Source organism: Lonchura striata, chromosome 2, assembly GCF_046129695.1.
Source record: "Lonchura striata isolate bLonStr1 chromosome 2, bLonStr1.mat, whole genome shotgun sequence".
Classification (NCBI taxonomy): Eukaryota; Metazoa; Chordata; class Aves; order Passeriformes; family Estrildidae; genus Lonchura; species Lonchura striata.
The window spans coordinates 63,571,943-63,583,052 of record NC_134604.1 but is presented as its reverse complement, the minus strand read 5'-3'; the positions used below and the strand labels follow the sequence as shown (position 1 = coordinate 63,583,052).

Genomic DNA, 11,110 nt, shown 5'->3' with positions numbered 1-11,110 from the left:
GGGATGGTGAGTCCACCCCTTCCCAGCACAGTCTGCTCCAATGCTTGACAACCTTTTCTATGTCAAAATTTTTCCTAATAGCCAATATAAACCTCCCTTGGTGCAATGTAAGATCATTTTCTCCTATCACTTGTTAATGGGAAAAGAGTGACCCCTACCTAGTTCCATCCCCCTTTCAGGCTATTGTAGAAAGTGGTAAGGTTGCCTCTGAGCCTCCTTTTCTGCAGCCCCTTCTCTGGACATGGCTCCAGCATCTCAACATCCTTCCTGAACTGAGGGGCCCAAAACTGATTTGAGGTGTAGCCTCAGCAGTGCCAAATACAGGCATACTGTAGATTCTGGAAAAATAAACATTCTGGGTACAAAGGCTATAAAACAAAAATGTTGACTTCAAAAGAGTCATGAAACAGGTGAAGACTGAAAATATCAAATAAATAAAAGAGGTTCCTGATAAATGAAAGAACTTCTCGATGTAGTTCTGTTTCTGAAGCACTATCATGATTTGTGAATCCAGATGGTTTTTAAGTGCACCATACTCTCATGTAGTTAACACAGAAGCATTTCTTCCCCAGGAAAAAAAAGTCTCTGTTACATAAAGCAGACAGCTTGACAGAAAGAAAAACAACCTTTTATTTAATGGAACCAAAGAATCATAGCTTAAGATATATTTACATGTGCCATACAGTCAAATATAAAAAGTTAATTTCACTCATGTTATTTTTTATTTATATACACTTATTTAAATAATGGCTCGACAGATAACAGGAATGTGTCTTCAAAATGCTGGTCAGAAAACCTGTGCACAGAGCGACGAGCGTTTTCTCTGATCTCCAGTCTTTTCTCAGGAGACAAAGAAAATATGTATGCCATTGTCTCAGCATAACTGTCTTCATCTTCTGCTAGGAAGCCTGTAACACGTCCTTCATGGGGTAACACGATGTCTAGTTTGGGGCCACCAGAATTGTGAGCCAGGATAACTGTGCCAGCTGCCATACATTCAACTACTCCTGTAAGAGAGACAAAAAATGTCAATATGAGTCTGCACATCATGTGCTTTGACCCTCTGTAAAACACTGGAAAGTTAAACCAACAGTAAAATTCACTACAGACTGCTATTCCAAATTCAGCTGGAAAAAAACAGTGAATATGGTCCCATAAGAAATACAAATTTAAATGTTTCACTTCTAAGGACTGAAATGACACTTTCTCTTAAGTACATAAAATTGAAATTAAGCATCAGAGACTACTGGTTAATTTGTGGGTCTTAAACCTGATTTAAAACGTTTGGAAAGATAATGAAAAAAATTTGACTGCACATTTAAATCACAAAATATTCAGAAGTTCAGTATTTTGCAGATGAACAAATCTTTATAGCTTCTCACAACTTAGCTAGGCACTAGTAAAAATTGTTATCTCTACATCTGTATTTTTGATGGAAGAAATTTTAATGAAATGGGAATCAATAAGCTTTCCTCAGCCAAAAGCTGTGGGATAGGAACAAAGTATAATGTTCAGCAACTTCAATTCTCCTCCATGGTTCCAGAACAGACCTCAGAAATGCCTTAGTTCTGATTTGATTGTTATAAATTCCCTCAGCTCAAATATTGCCTACTATAAATAGTGCTCCAAAGTTTTGGAATATGTTTTTTACACATAAAAAGCCTGTTAGATGAACTTTAAATCCTGCTCAAATTTCAAAATCATGGTGTGGTTACATCATTTATTAAAAAAATTTAATTGAACTGTTTTGTGGGAGGAAAAAAATGACATGACTTCCAATATTTTGCCATTGCTTTTGAGACACTTCAGGGTCAATTCTTTTATACCAAGCTCCTACAGACCATAAACTACTACTCCTCCCTGTTTTCTACTGAAGTCTGAAGACCTTAACTGCAGTTTAGTCACATTATAGCAGAGTATAGGATCCATCTGCTTGGCTACTAACTTACCTGACTGCTGTAGATTTATAACAGATGGGCAAACTGGCACTCCCTTTCAAGGTCAGGACTAAGCCCCATTCCTTAACTCTGGTCCCAGCTCCTCTCTGGCATTCTGTTCCATGCTACACCCATCAATGTAAGGGCTTCATATATCTGCCTCAGCAGAGATGCCTAATGGAATGAGATGGCCAAAGGTACCTGGTGGCATCTACACAGGGTTTATTTGTACCAGACAGGATCTGTGGGAGACACACACCCCTGAAACAGCAGCTGGAGCCCCATGACATACACTGGACATTTCAAGTGGCATTTGAGGCAGATGAAACACAGCCAAAATCTCTAACAGGGATGTCCACACATGAACTCTCTCTAAGCTCCCCTTGCAGTCAGTGGAGCCATCAGGGCACAATTTAAGGTGCTGGAAGAGAAACACCTGCAGCCTCTTGAAGATCTGGAACATTGGCAAACCTAACTCAAGGACAATAGGATGACCCATGACCTTGCAGGGCGACAACTGGAGGTCAGCAGGACATCCTGGGCAGCACAGACAGGACTAGCTCTGTGTTTAGGTGACCAGAGGATGCACAGAATTAACAGGCTATGGTTACAGCACTTTGGCTTGCACTACAGTAGCACCTAGTGGTGCATCATCTGCACCACATCTGCACTGGTCCTGCAGGATTTACTGCAGCTACAATGCCTCCAAGGGGAACAGGAGCTGGACACCTGCTTGGCATGCAGACCTCTGTGCTTAGACACCTAGGGACAAGCACCTGAACACTCAGGAAACGTACTGACCAATCCCAAAGTGCTCATTCCACATGGTGTGCAGGCCGATGGTGGCCTCGGCCAGGTGTCTCTTCAGCTCCTCAAAGGGAATATTAATCCTGAACACCACATCATCACTAACTCCCAGCTCTTCACACAGACGTTTCAAGTTATTTACACGCTCTTCATCTCGCTGGTTACGACAGCCACCGATTAAGATCAGCTTCAGTGATGGCTGCTGCCCCACTCTCTTCTCTTTCAGCAATTTAGCAAAGGCTCTGATTTGCAAAGGATGATCTTTTTCAGGCCTGAACTGGCTGACAGAAACAATGGAATATTCACTGGTGCTCTTTTCCACTTCCAGTGGAATATCCAGGAAAGACTGAACATCACATGGTGGATACACAACACTAGTGCAAGCCCCAGCTCTCCAGAGGGAAAGGATGTGATTCAGTGTCCAAGAAGAATTCACCATAACCACATCACTGCAGGAACCAACCAACCCGTACATGAAAGCGAAGAAGTAGTAGTAGACAAGTTTAAATTTGCTGAAGAGAGGACTGCTTGTAATGAAGGCAGCATTGTTAAACCTGGTATCCTGGTTCCTCACCACAGAGAGCATATCCGTGCTGATAGTGGGATAATGCACGTAGCATCCAACGCGACAACCTCCCAGGTATTTGAAGAGGGGAATTGTGAAGGCATAACCCATTGAGTCAATATAAATATCAGGAGCACACTTTAGAAGAGCTTCCCAGCCAAGGAACACTGATCCTAAACTTTGTCCCAGCAAAGTGAAGTGAGGATAAAGAGAAGCTTCCACAAGGAAGCGTTTTCGTAGAAATACAAATTTCACAGGATGGATTAACTTAATATTGAATCTTCTGAAAGCGCCTTCTACTATTTCTTCTCCAGTGGCATCTCTATCACCAGTGTAAACAACACATGTTACATTTCTGTACCTGTAAGAATAAAGAAAAAGAATATATTCTTCTCTTCATATTTTTCAGCAAGAAACTAAAATATAATCCACTTAAAAGTACTCAAGAATAATGTGAGAACAAATGTCTGGCCCAGAAATTATTTTAACTAATTAATATTTTTCCTTATACTTCCACAGGTTTTTTTCTGATCTGCAGAAAAACATATGGCTAAGAGCCTAGGGAATATTTTAATTTGAGTAAAACATAAAAGGAGCTCAGTATTATTCTACAGCCTTCAGAACTCCTTGCTCTACATCAGGAAATATCTGTCTAGTGCACAGCATGAGCAACATGCAAATGATGGCAAATGAATGGATGTGCCCATGTTAAATCCACTTGAGGTATTAATTTGTTTTACCTCCTGCACTAAGAGGCAAATATAAAGACAATCAGTTATCTACTGAGGAGTTATGACTATACAAAGTTCCATAGCAGTAGAGGAAACCTGAGGAGGAAGGAGAGGTTTTCTCAAGGAAAGAAAGGAATAAAGTGAGAGATGCCACAGCAGGAAATACCAAAATGTAAAGGGATGAAGTAGAATGCAACCACATGAAATTCAGATGTAAAATAAAATGTAGGACTAGTAGATTAATGACACCAACTTAAATATGTAAAATGCCAACATATGCATAAAGAATAACAACAGAAGCTGAGAATAAAATATGGTGCTTGATAGACACATATGCTTACTTTTTCTGGAGTGTTCTTATGGCACACCACAAAACTCTCTCCCCTCCACCTCCTGCATTGCAATAGGGGTGAAAAAAGGCCACCAGCAGCGGCCGCTTCCCATCTCTTCCTGCTGAGCTTAACTGTTTCTTCCTTTGTATCCAGAGCCGTACTCCACACAGCAGTACCACCAAGCAGATGCACAAAATTCCACTTAGAAATAATGCAGGGAGGAACAATGAGCACAGCAATCTGAAACAAGCCAGAAATTTTAAAATACGCAATTGCTTCAAAGAATTACTCTGTATGGCATTGAGCAAGAAGGACTTGAAAGTAGAGCTAGAGGGAGTTTGACAAACTTCTTCCGTTCTTCTAATCTCAGAAATCACCACTGTGTATGACTGACAATTACAGAAATTAAATCATGACCCTGGTTTGTTTATCCAAAGGTCTCTATTTCACCTGTTGTTACCTTGCAATCATCTATTACTGTTTATTCACGTGTTATCTACATCCACGTGCTCTACACACTCGGTGAAAGTTGCATGCCCTTAGCAACCTGGCAATACGCAACCAGCAGAGTGACTTCCAAATAGATTTTTAAAGAGGTTTTTTCAGCCCAATCTCCTGTTTGGCTCGCTCTACTGTAAACCGTTCTGGCGCCGGGCTACTGGGGCCAGGCATCGCCTATTCCAGGTGGCAGGAACAGCGATGCCGCTGTGCAGAGCAGCTCAGTGCAGTCTCCGTGCAGAGAGCTGTCGGCTGTCACTGTCCGAGGTGCCCCGTCCGCCCGGCGCCGCCTCCCTGACTAACCCTGCAGCGGGAGGTTTCCCGGCGCGGGAGCCGCACGGGAGCCGCTGTGCCGCTCCGCCTTGCGACAAACACCGCTCACTCAGCCGCCCCCGCCTGCGGCCCGCGGGTCACGACGGACACATAAGGAAGCACTTCCATCGCGGGCCGGGAGCGGCGGAAAAGCACATTAACCCGTCCGAGCCCGCGGCGCGGCGCGGGGCCGGGCAGGGGCCGCCCGGGGCCGGGGAGCGCGGCCGGGCCGAGCCAGGCGCGCCCCGCCCGCCCCGCCCGCCGCCGGGACGCGCCGCCCCGCGCCCCGTACCTGAGGAGCCCACACAGGCACAGCCCTCCCGCCGCCATCCTGGGCAGCAGCGCCGCGGCGCCTTCCCGGCGGAAAGGGCGGGCCCGGCCGGCCGCGCTGCGGAGGGCTGGGAGCGGCGCCGCCGCTGGCTCCGCCTCCTCCTGCACCTCCTCCACCTGCTCCCCTCCTTCCCCGCCTCCTTCTCCACGTCCTCCTCGCCCTCGCCCCACCCCGCGGAGCCTGCGGCCCGTGGAAGGCGGGGAGTGCAGTGGGTTGTTGGGAGCTCCTGAAGCGTTTTTCCCAGATGCCGGAAGAGAGCGGACAGCAGCACATTCCTGGCTGTTTAGTTTAGCACATTCCCACGGTTTAGTCAGACATAACGTGCTGCTCCTTGAATTGCATTGCGTCTTCTCCAAGTGACGTCCTCGAATTCTTTGGGCAGGATGGAATGGAGGGCGCTGTGAGGAGGCGGAGGCCTCCCGGGTACATGGGGTTTCTCCTGTGTCCCACACTCCCCAGGTTTGCCTGTGCAAACTTCTTGTTGGCCAGGAGAGGATGAGCATCGATGAGCCCAGTGTCCTGGCTTCCCTGCCGTAACCTCCTGCTTTGTCAGTGAATCCCTCATTATCGATGGGTTGCTGCCAGCGACTTGTGCAGCAAGGTTAGTGTTACTGTAACTAAGGTTACTGTGACTGCAACAGGTCACTGTTGTGAGGCCGAGGCAGGGTGTCCAACACAGGCTGCGCCTGGCACCATCCCAAAAGGATCCCATGGACACAATCATGGGGACAGTTACCACTGTTACCCACAGGTTATCTCTGTCTTACATGCTTTTTGGTCTATTTCGTCTTGATTGGTCTGAGCACAGACCAGAGGGTCGGTGTAGCAGTAAGACTGAGTGGGTCTGGTTTTTCAAAATACTACCAATGATGTTTCAATCCATGTCAAGACTGCATGTTCCCAAAATGTCATCCTTGGAACAACATAAGGAACTCACCCTGATCTCTGAGGGCCTGGGAAGCACTGGGTGAAACTACCAGACTCTCTAGATCAGGAGAGACTTTGACAGAACAATCCAAAGCATTTCTCATCTCCTGTCACATTGTTACATGCTTCTTTTCCCTCCACTCCACATTCTCCATTTAAAAATAATAAAATTCTTTATGTGGGAAATTTGTTCCAGCTAATTCATTCTTCAGTCTCTTGCAGAGTTGAGGCTGTCCAAAATTTGTGGGAGTTTCAAACCTTGTTTCTTTAAACAAGACCTTTCCAGATCCTGTGATCCTTCAGCCTCTTTGAGGTCAGCATGATCTAATTCATGTTCTGGACACCTGTGCATTTTGAGGTCTTGCTGGTGTTAGGGGTGTTTGTGAAAATCATCCTGTGTCTTCTGCATGAGAAGAGTACAGGTTGGAAAATGATGAATCATTAATTTATGTGGCCAGTGCTATAACCAGAAAGAGAGAGACAAAGGCTCTGCTGTAGTGAGAGTGAGAAAAGTCCAGCTTAAATGTTGGTTATTTGGTTTTTACCTGCCTGGATTGACTTTTCCATTCAGGAAGACTCAGCCTTGGGGGTGAAACTTATATGTGGAAACTCAGAAACTTATTGGTTGTTTTACTGATGTTTTTATTTAAATATTTTGACTGTCCTAAGTACCACTGACTGTAGGTTTTACCAGGACATCTCTATGTAAGCAGGTAATTTGGAAGAGGTCTGTGGGATGTCCAGCAAGCATGGCTTAACATTTCATTTCTGAATCAACAGCTCTCATAAGAAGGATGCAACAGGTATTGATTTCTCTCCCTTATTATTTTTCCTCTTCCCTGACAGAGCAGTTGCTTTGCGGAATGTTTACAGACTAGCTCTTGGCTGGATTTACACCTCTGAACTCAAAATGCCATTCTTTCTTCAGCATTTGAAGATTATTGTCTGAGTTCAGAGGAAGAGGCAAGTTATTCTAGGGAGCAGGAAGTCCAGACTATTTCAGATGATGAAATTTATGCTTCTCCCCACTGACTTGGAAAGGAGTCCATGGTCACTCCCTTGGAAGGTATGAATCTTACGCAAAGTCTTCAAGAAGCTGAAGGACAACAGGTCACAGCTTAATTAAGATGAGACAAGTCATAATGGTGAAGAGTTCCTGGAAGCAAGAAGACTAATGAGGGCGATACCTACATACCTGGGTTTTGAGTTTTACTTGCTCATTTAGGGAGAAATCTGTGTGACAGTGGGAGTGTCAAATAGTTTTCTCAGCTCTAATAATTTATGGTTCATGGAATCGCAGAATGTCTGAGGTGGAGAGGAATTGGTGGGATGGATGCAGCCAGAGAGTTGTGGTCAAAGGCTCAATGTCTAGGTGCTGCACCTGGACTGGGGCAATCCCAGACATGAGTACAGAATAGAAGAGCTCATTGAGAGAAGCCCTGCAGAGAAGGAATTAGGAGGTCTCATGGACAAAAAGTGGAGAGGAGCTGGCAATGTGCAATTGCAATGCAGAAAGCAAACAGCATCCTGGGCAGCATCAAAAACAGTGTGGCCAGCAGAGCGAGGGAGGGAATTCTGCTGCTCTGATCCACTCTGGTGAGACCCCACCTGGAGTGCTGCATCCAGCTCTGAGGTCTTCAACACAGAAAAGACAGGGACCTGTTGGAGCAAGTCCAGTGGAGGGCCATGAAGATGGTCAGAGGGCTGGAACATCACTCCTATGAAGACAGGCTAGGAGTGTTGGGGCTGTTCAAGCTGAAGAAGAGAAGGCTCCAGGGAGACCTCATTGCAGCCTTCCAGCACATAAAGAGGACTTATAAAAAAGTGGGGAGGGTGACTTTTTGCATGAACAGATAGTGATAAGACAAGGGAAAATTTTAAATTAAAAGAGGAGATATTCAGATTACATGTTAGGAAGAAATTCTTTACTGTGGAGATGTAAGAGGCTTCCCAGAGAAGTTCTGGATTTCCCATCCCTGGAAGTGTTCAAGGCCAGGTTGCATGGGGCCCTGAGCAACTTGATCTAGTGGTAGCATCCTTGACCACAGTAGAAGGGTTGGAATTAAATGATCTTAAATGCATTTCCAGCCCAAACCTTTCTATGAATCTGTGGCCTCTGGAGGCCATCTTCTCCAACCCCCCTGCCCAAAATGAGTACCTAGAGCAGATTGTCCAGAACTGAGTCCAGATGAATTTTGAATACCTCCAAGGATGGACGCTGCACAACCTCCCTGTGTAACCTGCGCCAGTGCTTGGCCACCCTCATAATGAAGAAGCATTTCCTGATGTTCAGAAGGAACTTTCCATGTTTTAGTTTGTGCCCATTGCCTCTGGTCCTGTCACTAGACCCCCTGAAAAGAGCTTAGCTCCTCTTTTCACCCTCCTTTCACACACTGAAGGCTTTGTCAAGGCTTGAACAATCCCAGTTCCCTCAGCCTTTCCTCACAGAGAAATTGTCCCACGCTCTTAATCATGTTAGTTGTTTTATTTTTTTTTCTTAGTCCCTCTTGTGGTAATTAAAAACAGATATATTAATACTTTCAAAGTTCTTCTGTTAGCTTTTCATTATCCACAACGTTTTCAGCTGCTGATGTGAGCAGTATGAAACCTGTGTGTTGACAGACTTGCAGAATGCAAAGCTTACTTTAATTAGTGAATGTCCAACACTGGCTAATTAATTGAATCATCAACACTTCATGACTTCCTCACCTTCATTCATATGTTGCAGAGGATAGTGCATGCATGCATTTAGGGTACTGACAAGAACTTTAGCAGGAGCAGTGATGAGTTCTCTGTGGTATTCCCACTCCAGTAGTTAGAATGCTGCTCAAAACCTTGTCTGTAGAAATTCCACAAGTCTGACATGCCAGCAAAAATAAATTAGCCTTGTTATGAAGTCAGTTTTGTTTTCACCTTCCCAGAGATGTACCAAGTTTTTAATCTTTTGTTGCCTCTGTATGTTTTTTTTGGTCATGTTTTAATTGCTTTTCTTATTAAGATCTTTACACTAAAGAAACGCCATGCAAATGTCCCTTTTAAAGTGAGGAGTATTTAGAATAAGTAGCAGAATACACTCACTGTGTGTTCTCCCTATGTGGGAAATGCATTTGAGACCGTTTTAAAGTATATTTTTGTAACTCTCATTCTTGCTAAGTAGTTCATGTATAAGTAACTTAGTAAAATAAAACCACTGGCAAGTAATAATAGAAAAAAACTGGATTAATATTGTGTAAAGATATTCATATGACAGTCATGTGGTCTGTTATACTTTCTTGTACAGTTAGTTACTTTCTTTCAGAAATATTGACTGTGTAGCACCAAGTCTCTTTTTCAGGGCTGCTGTCTGAGCTGTGAAAATGCCTGGGACTGTTTTTAGTAGACGAAATCTCAGATCATTCATATACAGAGTAAGTTTTTTCACTTTTGTATGTGTCTTGTGATAGGCTGTTGAACATTACAGTACATTTAATCTTCATTGCATAGTAACAGGAGCAGAAATAAAGTTGCACCAATTCTATGCTAAATATTTGTGAAGCAAAACCCAAGAATTGGTAAGAAATTGTGGCATTGCTATACCTAGGGAAAAATGCTATGGGGTTGTTTTTACTGATATCTTGTAATATTGAAGTCGCTAAATATAAGCAATTCTAGTAATTTCTTTTTCACTGTCATCCTTAATTCTGAGTTATGTGTTCTAGGGCATAGGTGTTCATGCCATGTATCTGTGAGCAAAAGCTGCCCTGTTTTTTTTTGGCAGAAGCAATGAAGAATTAAACAGCTTGGCTCTACAAATTATATTTGCAGGAGAGCTCATAAAGAACATTTATTTGTATCACCAGTCAATTTATACAGGTTGAACCCAAATATTTTGATTAACAGAAGATTATTTGCACACAAATTGTCCCAGTTGGGTAAGGGCCATGAAGGAAAACGAATCAGTTCCTGTAGATTGTGACAGTGTTTTAAACTCCCATGGATTCTAAACATCTGTCATGTTTTAGGGTGGCTGAAGGAAACGATTTCAAACAACTTAGAGCACTGGCAGAAGTGAGATGGCAAATGATGTACCCCTAACGATAACATCACTGAGCTTGCAAAAGAACATTTGGACTCATCTGAAGTTGCAGCTTTTTCAGGTGGAAGTTTGGAATTCTTGAGGAACTGGGACCATTTTTGAGGGTCTGTGATATCTATCAGTCCCAAGCCTTTTTTGCTTTTCATTGTCCTCTCTACAGATAATATCTGTGGCCATCTGCACCTAATTTGAACATGAAGGGGATCATGAAGGAACTACCTTTTTCACTGTCATACCTTAACACCTGCTCAGATCAACTATGAAAGTCTTCAGGGAGCTGTAAAACTTCACTATGAATTTTTTTACTGAATGAGCTGCTTCCCTTTTCAAACTTTAAAAGGTTCACATGAACTGTTCACTGTGTTGGCTTGTTCAGCATGCATTTTGTCACCTATGTTTGTGCAAGCCTCTCTGCCTGTTTCAGGAAGCAAGGAAGAGTGCTATTCAGATGAAAATCCAAGTTGTTTCACATGGAGCCAGGACAAAGCAGGATTTGCATTCTGTGCTCATGTCTGGCTCCTTGGCACTGATTAGGAAAGAGAAAGGAGCCAGAAACTGCCTGCAGTGCAGGACAGAAAGGAGTTGGAGGAGACTG

At 43.8% G+C, this 11,110-nt stretch overlaps 1 protein-coding gene across 2 annotated transcripts; it reads right to left on the bottom strand.

Moving 5' to 3' along the window:
• Nucleotides 1-606: 606 nt before the first annotated feature.
• ALG11 (ALG11 alpha-1,2-mannosyltransferase) lies at nt 607-5,602 on the bottom strand. 2 transcript variants are annotated; one of them, XM_077781418.1, is made up of 4 exons: nt 5,475-5,602; nt 4,382-4,573; nt 2,739-3,670; nt 607-1,007 (listed from the first exon to the last, which is right to left on the bottom strand). In XM_077781418.1, the coding sequence occupies exons 1-4, from the start codon at nt 5,510-5,512 to the stop codon at nt 736-738; spliced, it is 1,434 nt and encodes a 477-aa protein (XP_077637544.1). In that variant the 5' UTR covers nt 5,513-5,602; the 3' UTR covers nt 607-735. The 2 variants fall into 2 exon arrangements, with proteins under 2 accessions (XP_077637544.1, XP_021382304.1); XM_021526629.3 differs by having other exon boundaries at nt 4,382-4,612; nt 5,475-5,599.
• Nucleotides 5,603-11,110: the final 5,508 nt, after the last annotated feature.